Raw genomic sequence first — 19,240 nt, 5'->3', positions numbered from 1 at the left:
CAGGAAAAAGCACTGGAGGTAACAGCAGGGCTGGCATGCTGCCTAACAAGAAACAAGCAGGGCTTGAAGCATGCATGGCTCCTACTGAGAGAATTAACTTCTGTCATCTTCCTAGGCTATCACCCACCATAGCAACACAGTACATCTTTGCTTGCAGGTGAAGTACTGGAGTGGGGCACTCTGGTGGGAACCAATGTTTGTGATGTCCAAGAAAGGACTGCTGCTTGCAGCACAAAAGTCAGCAACCACAGTGAGTTGTAGGAAGTTAGATCAGGAGAGTGGTTGCTTCTAAAGACCAACAACTAGGAGTGAGTTGGCCCAGATCCTTAAGCCTGTTGTCATCATTTGGGATGGGGGCAGGGTGTGCAACTGCTTGACTATAGCCTCCAGCAAGAGGAGAGCACTGCCCCGTGGTGGGAGACTACCACAAATCCTGAGGCATGGAAGCACAGCTCCTGAGGCCCTGCATGTACCTGAAAACTCTCCCAGATCATTGTTTCTGCTCACAAAGAGTTTCCACTTCCACTCTTAACTTGGCAATAGGGTTCTACAAGTGAGGGAAGTAGTGAGAAACATAGGATATTTACAGCTTTCAGGATGTTAACAGAAAATAGCCACACAAAAGAGAAAAACATACCTGAATCTAGTAGTCAAGGGTTTTTAAACTTTCCACTGTCAAAATTTATGCTTTGTCTAAATTATTAATTATTACAGAAGTTCAAGCCTACTCTCTGCACTGCTTGCTGCTTTAGCTTTATCTCAACAGCTATCTACCATGGAACACAGTCATAGTATCACTGTATGCAATTACAAAGCTGAAGTCAAACTTTTTAAAAATACAATTATTTAAACCCCCCAACATGAAACTTAAGGAGCAGCAGATTAAATAGATAAAATACACTCACACAAAACATCCCACAAAAATCCTATGCATAGATTGCATCCTTTTTCAGATACTGTAAAAAAGCCACTTGAGTGTTAGTCACATAGGATTTTGCAAAACAGAACAGAAACCACACTGCTCCAAGAGCTCTGCTTCAAGTTTTGGTCTCCGTTGCAATGTTCAGGGTAAATCTGCAGGGCACAAACCAACAGATGTAAAATCCTTCAATCAATCACAAAGCAATATACACTTCCTTTCTCTCTTTGTTTAAATCCGAACTTGACAAAGCTGAAAGGAATGACTACTTGCCATGAAGAATGATACAGTAACAGGTTCTCTGCATTCACACCGATGACAAGGCAGTAGATGAGGCACTTGACTTAAGTTTTAAGTCCACCACACACAACTGCAAACCAGCTTATACAATAACTATGTGTTTAGGTCTCCTCAAACAAATAATGTCTGTTTCTTTCAAGGTTATTTAAATTTAATTTAAACTTTGTTTCATTCTCTCTGCACTGGCAGCTTGCCTAATTCTAGATGAATTTCTTCAAGCTCTAAATTTTTTTTGTCACAAAGAGGTTTAAAAAAGGAAAAAAAACAAACCCCAAAGCCCAAACAGCTATCTCTGCACTTAGCACTTCACAAGAGATGCACAAAAATTGCCCACACTGGAGACAAACACACATCGAGATGCACAAATGAAATACCACAAACAAAAGACTGCTGCTTTGAAACCCTCTCTCTGCAGATCATATGATTGAAATGGTTCCATGCTTCACATTTAAGATAATGCTGCACCACGTACATCATCAGAGAGACTGCTGCAGAAACTGCAAAGGCAAAGCATGCTGCTCTTATGATCTGCTTGTCTTTGACAATCTCACAAGAAAATTTTAAGAGTCAGAGGAAAAGATGAAGAAGGAATGGCTGAGCCATTTGGTCATTTGAGAAAAAGGAAAAGCAGAGGCATGAAATGCTGCAGAGGGGGAACTTGACTTCTAGCAAAGATAAGGGAAGATGGTCAAAGATTAGGTATTCCACTGAAGATTGTGGGGAGGAAGGAAAGCAGAAGAGTGGGAAAAATCTGGCTTTTTTTGTTTCTTGATGCGGGAGAGAAGGAGTTAAGCACATCCCACAGAAAACAGTTTAGTGACAGCAGAAGGAGGAATATTGGGGAAGTGGCTAAAAGAACAAATGAATTTGTTGCAATCTCATTATCTCTTTTATAACTGAATCACACCTTGGTGGAGATTCAGCTTACAGAAAAAAAAGTGGTCTGTACTTACTTTCCAAGTGTTTCTGTTACATTTTATACATTCTAATGAGAAAAAAATGTATACTCATCCTATTACAGGAAGATTATGCACCAGCTGGAAGAAGTTAATGTCTGAGATCAAAACTCCATAAAAGCTGTTTCAGGAACCTACAGTTTGTAACACTTGTAAGAAAAGTACATGTTAAACCAGCATAAAATCTTACAGTTGTAAGAAACTGTTTAACAAAGTGATGCACTGAATGGGTGAAAAATGAATGGCATGGACCCTCAGCATTAACAGGCACAATTTTAGGCAGACAATTAGAATCTATCTTACTCCCATTTTCTACCACAGTCCCAAGTTCCAAGAGTAAAAGCAGGTCCAGTGCCATCCAAGCATTTCAACTATCACAGGTATATGAGAACTCAGCTCTGAAACCCATCTTTAAACCCTGTAAATTCTTTAATTATGAAAAGCATATGAAATTAACTCATAAAAATATGAGTCAGTAGAGAACAAAGTTTTAATTATTGAAATTTCAACAGACAGAAGAACCTGAAGTTCACTGTATGTAGAGGGTCAATGACCTCAAAGTAATGTCTGCTGAAAATATACGCTTGAAATTCTGGTCCTTTTATCCATAGCGTCTTTCGGGAAAACAGAGACTCCCAAGTGATGAAGGAACATAAAACTCCTGATTAAAAATGAAAGTGATATTTAGATCACTGTTCTAACTCCAGAGGCATACAGAAATCTCCTACTGCTGTTACCAGAGAAAAAACTGAGAGAAGTTATTTTCCATAATATTAAATGCTCATGGTATCCAAGTCCTTTCAAAGCAAGAAGCAAAGCTTTATAGCCCACATCTAGAAGGCAATCAGGAAGCACTGCAGCAGTGAGTGATCATGGCTACAAGAAAGTAAAACAGGAAGAGCTCCTGCTTTAGCTCAGACACTTACTCAGCTCCTTGCTTTCCCTAAGCCCCTTCTCTACTCTACTCCAAACCCATCCTGCCCACGGAGCAGTTTCAGACAAGTGCCGAGGCTCACAGTAGGTGTCACACAAAGTATGCACCACTAAGTTTCATCAAAGCTGTTGGACAGCAGAAGAGACAAGCCCAAACTCCCTGCTGGCAGAGCTGCTCTGAGCTCAGCTGCTCATTTTCTGCCTAGTCCCCTGAGCAAGCTGGGCAGCACCGAACTGGTCACTGCACCACACTGCTTGTTGACCAGATAGTCATTGGGATCAAGGAAAGATGCCAACTGCTGCAGAGCTGTCAGGAATGGTTTAGCAGATGCAGGAGCTGGGGTGGGCACTGCAGATAGGGGCTGGGAGGGAGAAGAGGGATGGAGTCCTTCTGATGACAGAAGAAAGAGCAGATACAAGATAACTCTTCAAGAAACCAGGCTGTTGCACTTGGAACAATTTTTTCATTAGAAGACTGCCAAGCGAGCAGATTGCATTTTAATATAAAAGGCACATGTCCACCTGTCCCTATAAACTAGTATGACCAATACAGTGCAAGGCACCATAGAAGATAATCTTTCTCCTCAGCTGAGCACTTAGTTTTCCAATAATCTGTATCCAGTCTGACCACCTCAACAGGAATTCTAATTATTTATAATAACAGAAAAGGTTCTCATTTAAGATGATAATATGCATGCTTATGCTGAGAAACTACAACAAAATTAAGTGTATGCAGAGTGGTTCAATTTCTGTATTTTTAAATTCATGAGAGGCATGTAAACATAGTTAACTAACTAATGATCTAACCTGTTTAATTTGTTTTCCTTTTCTTGACAGGTGACCCTCTTTTCCTACAGGAATGCCTTTTACATGCTTAACATGCAAACATTACCCCAGTGCTGATACTTCAGCTTTTTCTGTAGATTGAAATCAGAACTGCTGTTGGTATCACCTTTGCTTGAGAGATATGGCATTAGCATTTTCAGCAGAGATTTCTTTTGGAGGAGGCAGAGTGAATTACCTTCTCTCTGTTTATGCAACAGACTCTTCAGATGGGGAGTGTTACAAGGGATCACCATGCGCTTCTCATAAGGGCTGTGCTTTGGGGAAATCAGAGCTAGCTCCCTACTGACAAGAGACATTGCAGCAAGGAGTATAATTTGTACTACTAACACGAAGTTATGCATTCTAAAGTACAAACTTCTTTGTTTGCCAGGATTTTAGACATCCTAGACATTACACTGTATCAAAAAAAGCAAACCTTCTGCAACTAGATGCTATGAAAAGAATACACAACTAGTTTCTCCCATAGCTTTCAAAATCAGAGTTTTCCATACTTTGCAGACCCTGAAGCATGAAAACACTCATTCATTCACAAGCCTACTAAACATGTAAAAAAGTCATTATCCTGAAAACTCCTGGCTCAAGAGAAGAGTCAGGACTGTGATTTTCAGAAAATGTATAATAAATGTATTCTTCAGTATAGAAGTAAAAAGCTAACCTGATCAGGATTTTTTGCTGTTTTGTTTCTTTTTAGTAACTCCAGTCATAACACTTTAGTTAGGGGCTGCAGACAACTCAAAGTTAACAAACTCCTATTTTTCTCAGTGCAAGACTGCACTACCAAAGTCTGGAAGTGTTTTTTAGCAGAAGGGTTGCCTGTAAGAAATGAGCTGACTTCACCCACCAACTACATGTGGCAAAACTGTCTTGTGACCACCCTTAAACCAGTCTGCACTACAGCCCACCACCTACAAAAACGTTTGGGATAGATAATAAGATCCAAGCCAGTCATAAATGAAAGCAAACCATGAGAGAAGCATTTCACTCTTTCTGAGCATCTGAGGGATGTGGTAAGCAAACACAATCAGTCCAATTCAGCAGCAGCATAATATAGCCATTGTTTACAAAAGCAATGATGTTAAAAGCAAAACATGTTTTGAAAAGATGAAGGAACACATGAAATGGTTTCAAACTAACAAAAAGCTATTTTACAACATCCTTTATGCATTGCTAGGTGTGTTTTCTTGCAAACAGAGCTCTGGGCAAGTTATGTGTGAAAAGAAGAAATAATCTAGTTAGAAAGTGTTCAGTCAGCTTTTTCTACTTCAAAATGTTTTAAAAAGCCCTTTGAGACCTGCCTTCAGTCTTTTGTAGTTCCACATATGCACTGAATTTTTACACTATGCTGACATTCCCTCAACTTACACACATTTGGCTGTTTTCACCTTTCCAATTAGCTTAATAACTAATTTACTTGATGGATCACAACTACATAGCAATAGTGGTCTAAACAAGCCAGTGTTCAACATCTTCAGAGAGACAGAACAATACTGGCAGTTCCCATGGGAGGAAAACAATAGACAAGCTCATGAGTCTGCTTTCATCTTATCCACACCAGTTCTCCTTGGTGTTCACAGCCAGTGTGTAAGTAATATAATTTAGGGTTATAGAAGAGGCATAATCCAGTAAATACATACTAGGAGTGAGTTATAGAGAAGCCCGAGTCCATCAGACACCACATTGAGCAATATGTGAGCACCCCATCAGAGGAGGGTGGGGCAAGCAGCACAGAGAAGCAAAACTGAAAGGAAAAGGGTGAGGTGATGAAAGAAGCAGCCCCAACTTCACCATCTTCTCCTTTATGATACTACACTAAGCCTGGCTTCCCACTTGATCTACTAACTGAATATATGTTCAACCTTTAATAAATGACCAAGGACTTCAAGGAAAAAAAAGAAAAAAAACAAACCAGGAAGAAGTAATAATTGGGAAAATACAAGATTTCCCTCTTCCTGTTTCCTTGTTAGTATCACATCTAACAGTTATAACTGTTAGAATAAACTTTGAAAAAACACTGATGTCTGTGGGGTTTCAATTTCTCTTTTACCCAGTATTTACTTGAAATTTTCTATTATGTCTCCTCATTTCTAAAGCTTCCCTTCCTCCATCTCTCTTTCCTTTAGTAGGCACAGATCAGCCTCTGCCAAAAGCCATACCAAAGCCATATCCCTGCTTCTGCAGTCGCCCCATGTGAACACCGGCAAAGGCCAGCGTTGCCTTATTCATCAGCTGTGTGCTGGAGGCACATCCTTGCTCTTCCTCGTAGCACACAGTGCTGTCCTTCCCAAAACAAACAGAACATAGGGAGCACCAGCAGAAAGAAAAACTACCTGCCAAGACAAACAGAAAACCTTGTATTTTGCTCTAAATCCTCTTAATCCTGGTTTGAACTCAACCGCAGAGTAAAACCACGCAAAGGAAAAAACCCACAATGCCAAAAAGACCCAAACACAAAATCTCTTTCCTCTCACTTGGTGAGATGACTTTTTCTCAGGAGTCTAAACAAAATTCAACAGATTAAAAATAAACAACAAAAACCAAAACCCTCCAAACTCTCAACAGAAAAAACTCACAAGACAAATAAAATCCTTGGTCATCGAGCACGATTTAGACAAGTAACAACTGAAAAATTCAGTGGCAGCAACAGAAGTCAGTAAATATTTTGCTGATTAAACGACACTTTTTCTTAAAAGCCTGTATGCACAGACATTAATAGAGCTGATTTGTGAACAAAAAGAGCCAGTCTTCTAGAAACCAGACTTAGAGACACAGAAGCTCTTGCTTCAACGGGAGCCAATCTTCTCAATAATTTTCACACAAGCAAAACCTTAATGAACTCAGAAGAGCTCTTTTCAGCTTCTCTATGTTCATGATAGAACAAATCATTCACAGCACCTAGTCCTGACCCACTCTGTGATCAAGACACAAAGCTGGGACTCAGAGCTTGAGGCTCTGTTCCCAATTCAAGCAGAGACCACCTGTTCGACCCTAGGCAAGCCTCTTAATCCCTGAGTTTTTGTTCTTTGTTTAAAAATAGCCCTAATCTGCCTTTTGTCATACTAATCAGACTGTAGTGGGTACAGAAAACTTGTAAAATGTGAGTCTATAACCTCCCACAGCCCCTTTCAGGACTACTGTTACAGCTACCCATGCCCCAGACCTCCAGTAGACTGACTCAAATTTGTTTTCAAATGTTTATAGTTTTAAGCATGATTTCCCAGAAAACCTATTTATTCACATAGACAACTGCACAATAGTTATTTGGCAAATTTGTATACACTGACATATTTGCAACTATCTCATGTCAACATTTCACTTAGTACCTCAACAAGCATTATTTTACAGCTATGTCTCTACTATTTAAAGTTCAAATAACATTTGTGCCAGTGGTTCATGCTCCAGTCTAGATCTCCAAATACAAAAGGTTGTGAAATAACATCAGCATACAGAAAAGTTATCCAAAATACTAAGTCATCACAGAAAAAAACAAAGTGATTATTGCTAATGGAAGGCTGTATATACCAGTTTACCCAGATACAAAGTACATGCAAACATTTTTTTTTCTAGCTAAGGATATCAAAGCATGTAGTTCACACAAATAAGAAGTAGTACCAGGACCTACAGACACTAGACAGACCTATATGTGGCTTAAAATAGTTCTTAGTACTTTCGAGGTTCTTCCTCATTTCAGCTTCCTTACTTAAACACGCCAAATGCTCAATAACCCATTCCTTAGTTTTCCTATGCTGCTTCCAAGTTTCAGCAATTCTGATGAATACTGCACATCACAGTTCCCCTCCATTCACCCTGCCCAGGGAAAGCCAACATCCTCCTGAACGGAACTTTCCTCCTGAAGACAGCAAAGGGTAAATATCGCCCTGACCGATATCGGCTGCAAGTCAGATTTATATAAAGACGAGCCCTCGTCCAGAAAGCCTGGATACGGCCTGACAAAACCCCCTAAGACCTAAATCCTTTCCCCAGCCCGCTTAAGTTGGATGTTTCCAGCCTCATAATGCTTCACCGGCACCGGGCTTCTGAATGAAAAGGAGGGAGGGGAACCCCCTATACACCCTTAAGGAGTTATTTGATACATCAGACGGATGAACAACAGTAAAATAGAGGGGAAACTCCTCACGAGGAGACACGAGGGGCTGAGCTCTCGAGAAGTCCCTGTCCCCAGACGAAGCACCCTGGGCCTCCTCCTCTCCCCGGAACCTCCACAGGCGGCCCCGGGCCGGGACCCCGCCACCATGAGGCACCTGAGGGCGGGAGGACAACAGGTAAAGCCGGCCCGGAGGGAGCGCCCGAGGCAGGGTTTCCTTCCGCCGCCCGAGCGAAAGCCTGAGGCGGGCGCAGGGAGAAGGGAGCCCGCCGGGGCGCAGGGGAGGAGGCGGCCGGCGGAGGGTCCTGCCCGCCCGGCCGGTAGCTCCTGCCGCCCGCGACCCTCCCGGTCCACTCACACACACACAGCTCCACCACGTAGGCGTAGTAGGACCAGGCCACGACCAGGGCGATGAAGGCCACGGGCACCCAGGCCAGCACCTTCTGGCAGCACTTGAGGACGTGGGACGGCGCCATCTTCCCTGCCGGGCACCGCGGCAGCGCCGGCGCTGCGACGGGCGGGCGGCGGCTGCAGCTCCGGCCGCCGCTGCGGAGCCGGCCCCGGGCGGGCCCTGGGCGGGCCGCAGTGGGCGGGACAGGGGCGGCCCCAGCGCCCGCCACCGCCCCCTTCTCGGGGTGCCGGAACGCCTCTGGATCACAGAACGGTAAAGGATGGAAGGGACTTCTGGAGATGATCCGGTCCAACCTCCCTTGCCAAAGCACGGTCACCTCGAGCAGGTGACACAGGAACGCGTCCAGGTGGGTTTGGAATCTCTCCAGAGAGGAAGGCTCTATGACCTGCCAGGGTAGCCTGTTCCTGTGCTCTGCCCACCCTCCAAGGAGAGTTCTTCCTCATGTTGAGGTGCAACTTGTGTTTTAGTTTATGGCTATTGCTCCTCGTCCTGTCACTGGGCACCACTGAAAAGAGCCTGGCACCATCCCCTTGCCACCTGCCTTGGTGATGCATTTATATGCATTGACGAGATTTCCACGTTGCCTTCTCCTCTCTAGACTAAACAGGCCCAGCTCCTGGAGTCTCTCCTCAATAAGAGAGATGCTCCAGATCCTTAATTATCCTTGGAGGGTCCTCCACGGCACCCTCTCCAGTAGCAACTTGTACTGAGGAGCCCAGAAGGGGACACAGCGCTCCAGATGTGGCCTCTACGGGGCTGAGTCGTGGGGAGGATCCCCTCCTTCGACCTGCTGGCCATATTCTTCCCCATGCATCCTTCGCCATTGCACCTCGGGGGACCCTCCGCCTCCCTCTGTTCGCACGGGCGAGATCCTCCTCCAGCCATAAAACCTGCTCTTAAACCTCCAGCTTTTGCCCTTTTCCTGTCCTGGCCGGACGGGTCGGTGTCGGGCAGAAAGGCGGTGGGACAACTCCGGGCCGTGCTGCTGCCTGCCCCTGCTCGCCGAGCACTTACACCGCTCAAGGAGCCTGTTGGGTGCCGCAAAGGGAACTTTAAAATGACTTACTGCTCTTTGTTTCACCGGCTGTTCCTGAGCGGCGCTGAGCGCCTGTCAGCTGCGGCCACACCGTGGCCTCGGCCGGGCACCGCCGCCGGCGCTGCCTTGCGGAGCTCAGCCTCCGGAGGGCCTGAAATCTTTAGCCTTACTTTGGCATTGCCGTGGGTGGGATGCCGAGGTCGGAAGGGCCCGCGCCATGGCAAAATTCCCCATCTCCCCGCCGAGCCAAAGGGTGCTCGCGCCAGGAGCGCGTCCCTGGCCCCTGGCGGCTCCCGCGGCGCTCCGGCGCCATCTGGCGGCAGCAAGAGGGGCCTCCTGAGCCGAGGGAAACGGAGCAGAGAGCATCCATAGGGAACTGACAGCATCCATAGGGAACAGACAGCATCTTAACAGCTGACAATGAAGGAACACGCTGGCCAATTACCCAAGACACAGCCTCTGTATGTGTGGCAATGTGTGTGTGTTCATCTGGGTATCAGAGCAGAGGAATGAAGCAGCGACCTGTGGCCCTGATGTACAGGGCAGGGACATGTGCCCAGGGATCAGGGAAAGATTATCAGCCTGGGATCTGAACTCTGGGTATGGGCATGCTTGTGCACGCTGTGTAGAGGAGCATGAGCAGGATGGTGGAGAAGGGGATTGTAAGACTTCACGCAGTAATGCAAGGGCTGCAAAAGACTGCAGGACAGGGAGAGAGCTGGTGTTAGAATTTGGTGTGGCTCACTCCTAACAGAGAGATGTACAGCAAGGGAGGAGTGACTGGTAACACTGACAGCATCTTGGTTATGACATCTAGTCACTCTGACAAGAAGTACTGACAAGGATGGAGCAGTTTGGATTTAAGGTGAACTAGGACAGTCTTGATCTGATGTGCTGGTTAGCACATCAGGGATATAGCTGAAGTATTCCAGTTCCTCTAACCTTCATTAATTGTGGCACTTGGGGACATGCTTGAGTAGTGAAGACAGCAGTGCTGGGTTAGCAATTTGATTTTATGAACTTAGAGGTCTTTTCCAACCCTAATGATTCCATGATTCTGTTTCTTAAGGGTATCAAAACATGCCACAACTGCTGGCATGTGCTTTACCTCAAGATCTCATGGGACTGTTAACACTTGGCCTCAAGACAATGGGAAAACATTTAAATTCTTGGTGTCAAAATAGTATTTGTTAATAATGCTTTTAGAAGGACCTGAGTTTGATACTTCTGTGCGCTTTTAATAATTTAATTGCTGTGTTAGTTTCTTAGTAGTGTATTCAGTGAAGAAACATTGTACTTCCAAGCCTTCAGGAATTTAAAAAGGGACCTGGACCTGCCAAGCAAAGTTACAAACAACTTTTACCAAGAACATCCTGCATGTTACTGTGGCTGTAAGTGACTCCTAGCTGTTACTGTGCATTAACCATCCTCTTGGTTGTGCTTCCACCAACTTTTCTGACAAAATCCCATTCACAATAAACACAATTCCTAACATGAAGACTAAGGAGCACAGCCATGAATAAAAAGGTTTAGCCAGCAAATAGTTCACTATGCTAGGGAAGATGTGAGGGGATCCAACATGATCCTCCCTATCCAAGTCTTTCCTGCTGACACAAAACTGCAGTTTCACCCACAGAGGTATCAGTGGAGCCGTGTGTGTTGACATTCCCCCTTTTAGCAGGTCCATACTGAACTGCAGGAACAGCCACACGTGGTTTGGATGCAGTCTGACGCTGGCAAAGCTGGAAGCTGTGACACAGCCGGTGTTTCAGTTCTGGGTCAGACAGATGCCTTGGGCAGGATGGAAGGCCAGTGGCTGCAGTATAAACCTTGGACAGGACAAACTCTATCAGCTACAACCCAGCAGCATTTCCGTGCAGCGTTTCCAGAATGACAGGAACTGAAGCGAGACTGAATTAAACAAGGACAACACCAAGGTCGTGAGGTGGCAGAGAGAGATTATTTATCCCCTGACAGTGCCCCCCACTGAGGAGTTTTGCTGCACAAGAAGCCCCTTGGCACAGCTGGCAGGAACTATCATCTTCCACTCCTGAAAGCCACCTGGGATGTCTCTACAAGGACCTCTTGAGAAGAAATCAGCTCCTTGAATAGAAGTCATGCAGGATGAAGGAAGCTCTGCTAGGAATTGCTGAACACCTGTTTGACTTCAAATGGCTGCAGTGCAGCTTGTGCAAACTTTGCTGCCTCATTTGTGGGGAAGGACAAGAAATGACACTTGGAGCAGATTCTAGGAAGGTGAAGAGCAACTCAGAATGTCATGTTGTGGGAATAGCTGCTCACCACACTCTCACTGGATCCCATGACTGTCAAATATTGAAAAACAAAAGGCATCTCCTGTCCATTTTCACATCACACCTCCACTTCTGGCTGCCCACCTGCTTTAGTCACATTGAAAAATGTGTAAGAGAAGTGAAATGTTTCCCCTTTGTAGTCTCAGCACCAGTTAGGGTCTGTTGCAGTCTTCCAGATGTTTGTTGGTTCCAAAGCAAGGCCCTGCAAACACTCTTGTTACTCAGAACTTCTCTCTTTACTATTTAGAGGTTATAATCTCCAACAATTTCATCTCCGTTTTGCTTCTGTATTTTTTCCCTCTCAAAGTAGCTCATCTTAAACTCCAGGAGCATGCAATCCCAAGGGAGAAGCAACTAAACTTTAGATGGAAGACTGATGCAAAATCATAATTTGTCTCATTTATTCCTTGTAATATGAGACAAATCAAATTTTTGGAAGCTTTGAATTCCTGATGTACACATAAACCCAAGAGAGATTGTGTAAAATGTTTGCTCTTCACATTCCAGTACAGATCATGTAATCTTGTACACGCCAACTACCAGGGATTACTATCCCTTTTTTGCACTGGATCAAATTTATAAATTGTAAGGATGCATGTTTGGTCAAACAGCATTTTAAAAAAACCTAATTTCAGCCATATTGATTCAGTTCTTGCTTACCTAGCATCCTTTTGTTCAATGATATTCATGTTTGCCTTATTTTTGATTTATTCTAATAGCTCTTCTGTTTCTTCTTTTGACTTCAGGACTTATCAATTAGTCTCCTTTTCTAAAGATTAGTGGCAAAGCATTGTTTTTTGGCATCCTTTCTTTTCAATAGCAAATGTCATCTTCTACCCTGTGACTCATTTGCCATTGCTCTAGGAATTACCTTCTGTGCATTATTTAAGTGATGTACACCACTTTTTCAGTAATGTTTGCTCATTCCAACAGTATCAGTTTCAAAGTAGATTAAACCACAGTAAGAGGCCACATAATTTAAAACAAAAAAATCTGTATCCTGAAAAAAGAAGAAAATTTTAAAACGCTTTATTGGAAAGTCTTAAATTAAAACAATTGGTTTTCTTTGGGGTGATTTAGAGCCAGTTGCTCCATGGGCTGACATTAAAGCTGAGAAATTTTCCCTAGAGCAGTGGACCTGAGGCACAGTGTTGTGGTAGAACGCCTCTGTAGAATATCCTTTCTCCAGGAAAGTGCTTGTGGCATTCACAAAGTACAGGCTTAGTCCAGAGAGGCTCATCTTCTGTGCTCCCTTTGCAGTCCATGGAGAAAGGCCAGGCCCTCTAAGGCTGTTTCAGAGCAGGGAGCTTGCATCTGAAATCCCATGAGAAAAACTCCCACACATTCCTCTCAATTACCTATGGAATATTCCTCCTTCTATTTTTTCAAACCTGTGTGTCTGAAATCTGGCCAACACAAACCCAGTCATAAACAGTGCTCTGCAAGGTGTTGTGTCCATTCTCCCACAGCCTGATGCCATCCCATGTTACTTCCACCACTCACTCAGCCTGGAAAGGCAGGCCAGCCTTGTGCCAGAGGCAGAAGTGAATAACAGATTCGTTTAAAAAAGACTTCCAAGATCACCAAGTCCAGCCATTAATCCAGCACTGCCATGTCTACCACCACTAAACCATGTCCCCAGGTGCCACATCTACACATCTTTTCAACACCTCCAGGGATGGTGACACAACTGCCTCCATGGACAGCTTATCCCCAGTGCTTGACAACCCTTTATATGAAGTTTTTTTTCCCTAGCATTCAATCTAAACTCACAATGGGCACACAGGTAAGGAAAACCATGGTCTTTTACTCCTCAGGGGATGAGATGCTGTGGCTGAGCCCCTGCAGGTGCAAGCAGTGCTGAGCAGGTTCCCTGCAATGTTGGTGTGCAGGAACAGCAGCCCAGGACAGCAAGCAGAGCTCTGCACTAGGGCACTCCAATTAATGAACTGGAAACATTATTAACTAAGCCAACATCAGCCTAATGGGAAATCTGTCTCCACATACGCTGTATGATTTTTTTTATTATTGCGTCAGCTAGGAATTGTTTAATAAACAAAGCCAACGGGGAACATTCAAATAAATGAGTGAAGAGACACACACTTGTTTGCTGATTAATTTTGTGCATGCTCAAGTCTCTCAGGTTTTCTGTTGTGCAAAGGGCTTTCGGCTTCTTGTTGAATGACATCTTCAGCTTCTGTAGCAGGAGCTTCTGTGGCCAGCTGGGCACTAGAAGAGTGTGTCTACATCTGCCATCCTGATGCTTCCCTTGTGACCAACTGCATTACAGGAGCTGTTTGTTGGGGCAACTTGGATCTCACTAATAATGACCACAACATCATTTGGGCATGTATTTTCTGTTTAGAATGACTGAAGGCTTTTTTCTGCATTGGAGTAGTTTCCTGAACCAGCTGTGACTGTTTTACAGGAAAAAACAAAACTGAAGGTATGAGGCATGCTTGCCCTCTCCTGTGAGAACTCCAGCATAAGAAAACTCATTTTAAATTTTGATGTACACTTGTTGATCCATTTCTATGTTTTAGTCCAAGTATGGCCAATATACCTGAAATTTATACTTCCTCTAAGCAACATGATTGTTCCCATTCTTGCCCTTTATTAGGCAGTGATCCTTTTTATGTTATATGCACTGAACATGTGAAGTGCCATGAAACCACAGTCCATGGCCTGGTTGTTTGTCTGCTATGCAGAACATGTACTGCTCATTGTTGCCTGTTTTGTTAAAACCTGCCAGCTTGGTTTGAATCCAAAGGGACTTTTGCTTTTAGAAAGAGGCTTGTACAAACTGAGACACCAGAATTAATTTCTAGAAACAATCAATGAATTTCAATTACTTCTAGTATATCACACTGCACTTTTGCCTTTGCTTCATTTGGAAATGAAGAATAAATGGTTATTAGACATTATCTTAAAGTACACAAACAAAGAAATGCAAGAAGTGCTATGGGGATACAACAACTAAAATTCTGTAAAGCAGTTATATGCTGTAGGTGACTGCATGTGCTTTTGTGTATCCTTGTGATATATTATATAAATTTTTGAGACTTTTGCAATGTGCAATGTGTTCATCTTTATTCCATGTAAAATTCAGATGCAATGTGGTAGATTAAAAAAAATCGATTTTATTTAGCTTTTCTATACATTCCTGTTCAGAGGAAGAGTTCCTTATGTTAAAACAAGTCACAATTGATTAGCCATCACAATATTTAGACTGGTAGCTGACATAAGCCTTAACTAAATTGTGTTGAGTAATGCTCATAGCAGGCTGCAAATATCACACAGTGACTAAAAGGAACTAAAACATCAAACACTCAAACTATAATGAATTTCTTAAAAAACAGGGTGTATCTAAATACATAAATATCTCTTTTAATCTAAGATATTAAAAATGAGAAATTATTTTAAGACTGTTTTACAAACCATTTTAGTTGACAAATAACAATAAACTTACAAATTAAATGCAGAGTCTGATTCTTCAAGCCTGGTGGACAAATCATCCCTGGCCTTTAAAGGAGTTCCTTTCCAGCTGCACTTTCAGGATAACTTCTGAAAATTATTCATAAGTCTGTTTTAATTTCCAATCAATCTTTTTTTTCTTTTTACTATAGACACAAAATTCATATCAAACCCAAGCATATACCTTTGCTTTTCCTCTGAACTTGAAATCAAAGCTTTTGCTGAAAAATAAAACTTGAAATCAAACTTTTACTGAAAAATAAAACTTGAAATCCCTGAAAGCAGATACTGCTGATTGCACAAACCCAGATAGAAATGAGCACTGAGGAATTAAACTTCTAGATACACTAAAGCTAAATGAGTTGATTTTTCCAAAAGAAAACCAAACATCTTGTAATAAGGAAGTAATTAGTCAACAAAAGAAACCACAAAAGCAATAAAAAACATCATAAACCTATTAACTTCACACAGAATAAAATGCTAGGGAATAATTTCCACTCCAAAGTAAAAATGATTTGCCAAAATATTAACAGCAACAAATAAAAGGCAGCCTTGCATTAAAGCCAGAGCTGGCACAAAGCACACTGGGTGAACACATACACACCTCTGTGCCAGGGAAGCTCTTCTTCAATAGTGTCATTTTTTGGATAATTCGGGGAAGTGCAGCTGGCTGTGGTACTATGGTGCCAGTCCCACTGCCCCACCTTTGCTCCCACCATGAGAAGCAACAAACAATTTCCAAACACACAAAAAAACCAGCACCTGCTATCCTGCTGCCCATATAGCACTGCATGAGCTCAGATTGAGGCATTTACTTCATTTGGATTTTTTCCTGGGGGAAAAGGGATCCTTGATGGTCACTGGTGCCTGATCTTCCAGACAGTCTCAGGACATCCCCACAGGCATGATCTTGTTCTGGGTGCATGCCCATGACAGGACTACCAGCATTTTCTCTTCAACACTTTAGATTAAAGCTCCAAGCTGAGGCCATGAGGGAAGAGTTACTTTGCTGGTCTCTCACTGTATTCCCTAGGAGTCACTGTGCCAAGGCTCAGGCAGGAGGACTTGTCCTCAGCACAAACATGATAGCTACCAACACATCAAACACATTCTCAGTAATCTCAGTATTTCTTAGGAGGGACCTTTAGGGTTTCCCAATGCATTCTCTCTCCTGTCCCTGCACCAAGTGAGAGCTGCCCTGATGTCTTACCTATCATGGAAATTGCCCCTCTTCTTACAAACCCCAAAGAAATGACAACCAAGAACCACATGTTGAGCTTTGAAGCAAACACAGATGATGTAATGCAACAAACGGATGGATAGTTCCTCACTGAGTGGTTTCTTCGTTATTTTTTTGAGACATTTCCCTAGTCCATGTTTTGAGTCTATTATCTCTATTATCACAAACCTATCCTGAAAGGTTAAGCTTTCACCCCAGCCAAGACAAGTCAGACAACTGAGAATGGGAAAGAGGAAGAACCTTGACAGCTTTACAGATAAGTCTATCTCCTATATATATGGCCAACCAGGAAGAGTGATCTGGACCTGGCTTTTGGCTCCTGGGACTGTAAGAAAGACAAAACATGTAACATGCACACCTGTGTATACAGAGGTGCACCTTATGTTATTGCAAAAAAATGTTCATCTGTAATTTCTAAGTGTTAGTCTTGATTTGTTCCTCTTTTTAGTGTTCAAGATCTTAGGTCTAACTTTGCATTTGGAGTAATAAACATTTGTATTTGGTTTTTTATTGGACATATTACCTCAACAATGGCTTATTATAACCTTGATTTCCTGAGATACTTCAGGTTTTCCTGTCACAACTTTTAGTGAGATAAAACAACTATTTGTTACGCATTCATCTTCTGCAATACAACTAAAGCAGAATAGTAATGAGTCAAATTGTAGCTACCACTCTGTTTGACAGAATTAGGATTTTTTTCTTCCCATTTATACTGTGTGGAAGAGGTCTGAGACACTCAATACACAGTCATTGATCAATGTACAACTTTTAAACCCTGCATCAAGCCCATCAGTCTTGTATTTTTCCAGTTTAATAATAACACCATGAGGGCAGACAAACCAGACATCCACACAGGAACTGGTGGAATCAAGCATCAGGAACCAGCACGTGAGCAGATCCCCATAACAAGGTGTGAATTTTCCTTTTTGATTTAGGATAACTAGGTTTAAAATGTGTTGTGCAAGTGATTTTGCCTTGTGGACCTCTGCCCTTGCTGGAGAAGGAGAGCTGCTGTGTTGGTGGCTGAGATGATATTCACTCCTTCAACAGGAGATGATACTGCTGCGATGCTCCTGCCTGGGGCCATTATTCAATCCTGTGCATCCTGTATCCTACAGTGCAGGGTCAGACTCCACAGAGCAGTAAACAACATTATTCCCCAGAAGAAGAGTACTTTGGTATGGAGGCCAAAAGCGACACCAGTTCTGTAAACCAAACTGATTGCACTGGAACAATTATAAAATTATTGCATTAGAGTCTGGGTTAATTAAACTTTAACTATAGCTAAAAAAAAAAAAAGAGCATTTTTGATTTAGTTATTATGTAAACAGGACAGACAAACTCCCCTAAAGAAAAACCACTTAAGCAAAAGAAAAATGGAGTGCTTTAAAAAGGACTTTTCCCAGTTTGCTTCCAAAGTTCTTTGACTTCTTTAATACTTTCTTTTTTCACACACTTCCAGAAACCTTGAATGCCTTGCTGCTGTGGTACCTGTTAATAAAGTTAAAGTGTGTTTAGCATTTACACAAAAAAGACTCCTATTCCCAGACTGTGTAAATACAATATATAATGTGCTGCTGCTTCCATAGTTCACATGTGTAATAACAAATTCTTAATGGCAGCACTCATCCCAGATTCATCCCAGTAAGGACTACCCAATTTAAAATATATATATTTTTCTATAACTCTACCTGTGTTTCTACAAGTATTTACAAGAAATTTGTAGAAATCATCTGTGATTTTTACAAACAATTATGTCAGCTTGTTACCCTCAAGCCTCGATGAATTCGGTTCCTCAGGACTCCAAGAAACTCGCTGTGGCTGAGGCAGTCATCTCCATCTAGATCAAAAATCTTGAAGATGGTATCCAAAACATTATCTGACAGATCCTGTCCTGTTGCCACCTTCACTGCTCTCTTGAACTCAGCTAATAAAGACATAATATTACATCACAAGTGACTGAACTTGCAAAGAAAACGGAAAGCTTATAAATTGCAGGATTCTGTCCAATTTACAATGGCTTGTGGGTATCCTAACTGGAGAATTTGGGATGTGTAAACTAGTAAACTATTAGGAGGACTCAGTTCATGCGTTCTTGAGCTTGCTTCTGTCAGTGTCATATTTTCTGAAAAATCCCTTCGCCAGGATTTCTTGGGAAAAATTTTTTTCCCTGGGAAGTTGAGAAGCCTCAGAGGAAAAGGAGAATAATATTATCTCATTGCTTCTCCCTGTTTTGCTGCTTCAGAATGTGGTTGGAGAGTGTTTATCCAACAGGTGGTTGTTTGATTGGTTTCATGTGAATTGTTTTGACTTAATGACCAACCACCATCCAGCTGTGTTGGGACTCTCAGGAGTCAGTCACAAGTTTTTAATTAGTATCTTGTTAAGCCTTCTGTCTGTATCCTTTCTCTATTCTTTAGTATAGTTTTAGTATAGCATTCTTTAATATAGTAACATAAAATAATAAATTAGCCTTCTAAGAACATAGAGTCAGACTCTCAATTCCTCCTTTGACCTGGGGATCCAGAAAATACCATATGCTTCTTCTTTTGTAACACTATTAATTTTATCATAAGCTTTAGCAAGGCACTGCTTCTCAAGCAACAGTACAAGTGATAATTTTTGCTAGAAATAGATGAAAATTTACATACTTTTGGCTCTTTCCTGTTCATACAAATGGTGTTTGCCTCACTATCCTCTCATTAAA

The 19,240-nt window shown here is 42.5% G+C and overlaps 2 protein-coding genes across 6 annotated transcripts in view; both read right to left on the bottom strand.

Moving 5' to 3' along the window:
* The window catches only part of ZDHHC20 (zDHHC palmitoyltransferase 20), a 55,549-nt gene extending 40,127 nt beyond the window's left edge, over positions 1-15,422 (bottom strand). For 3 of the 5 annotated variants that reach the window (XM_077173874.1, XM_077173876.1, XM_077173877.1), the window contains exon 1: positions 8,415-8,640. In XM_077173874.1, the coding sequence (XP_077029989.1) occupies positions 8,415-8,532 (118 nt within the window). In that variant the 5' untranslated portion in view covers positions 8,533-8,640. Of the gene's footprint in view, positions 1-8,414; positions 8,641-15,285 lie in introns of those variants that run through there. The other 2 variants (XM_077173878.1, XM_077173879.1) reach the window with 2 other exon arrangements.
* MICU2 (mitochondrial calcium uptake 2) overlaps positions 14,937-19,240 on the bottom strand; it is a 135,624-nt gene continuing 131,320 nt past the window's right edge. The window contains exons 11-12 of the mRNA XM_054654374.2: positions 18,303-18,460; positions 14,937-18,024 (exon numbers count right to left, since the gene is read on the bottom strand). Of these exons, the coding sequence (XP_054510349.2) occupies positions 17,920-18,024; positions 18,303-18,460 (263 nt within the window). The 3' untranslated portion in view covers positions 14,937-17,919. The remainder of the gene's footprint in view (positions 18,025-18,302; positions 18,461-19,240) is intronic.

The sequence above is a fragment of the Agelaius phoeniceus genome, chromosome 2 (assembly GCF_051311805.1).
Source record: "Agelaius phoeniceus isolate bAgePho1 chromosome 2, bAgePho1.hap1, whole genome shotgun sequence".
Lineage (NCBI taxonomy): Eukaryota > Metazoa > Chordata > Aves > Passeriformes > Icteridae > Agelaius > Agelaius phoeniceus.
This window is presented reverse-complemented; position numbering and strand designations above follow the sequence as displayed.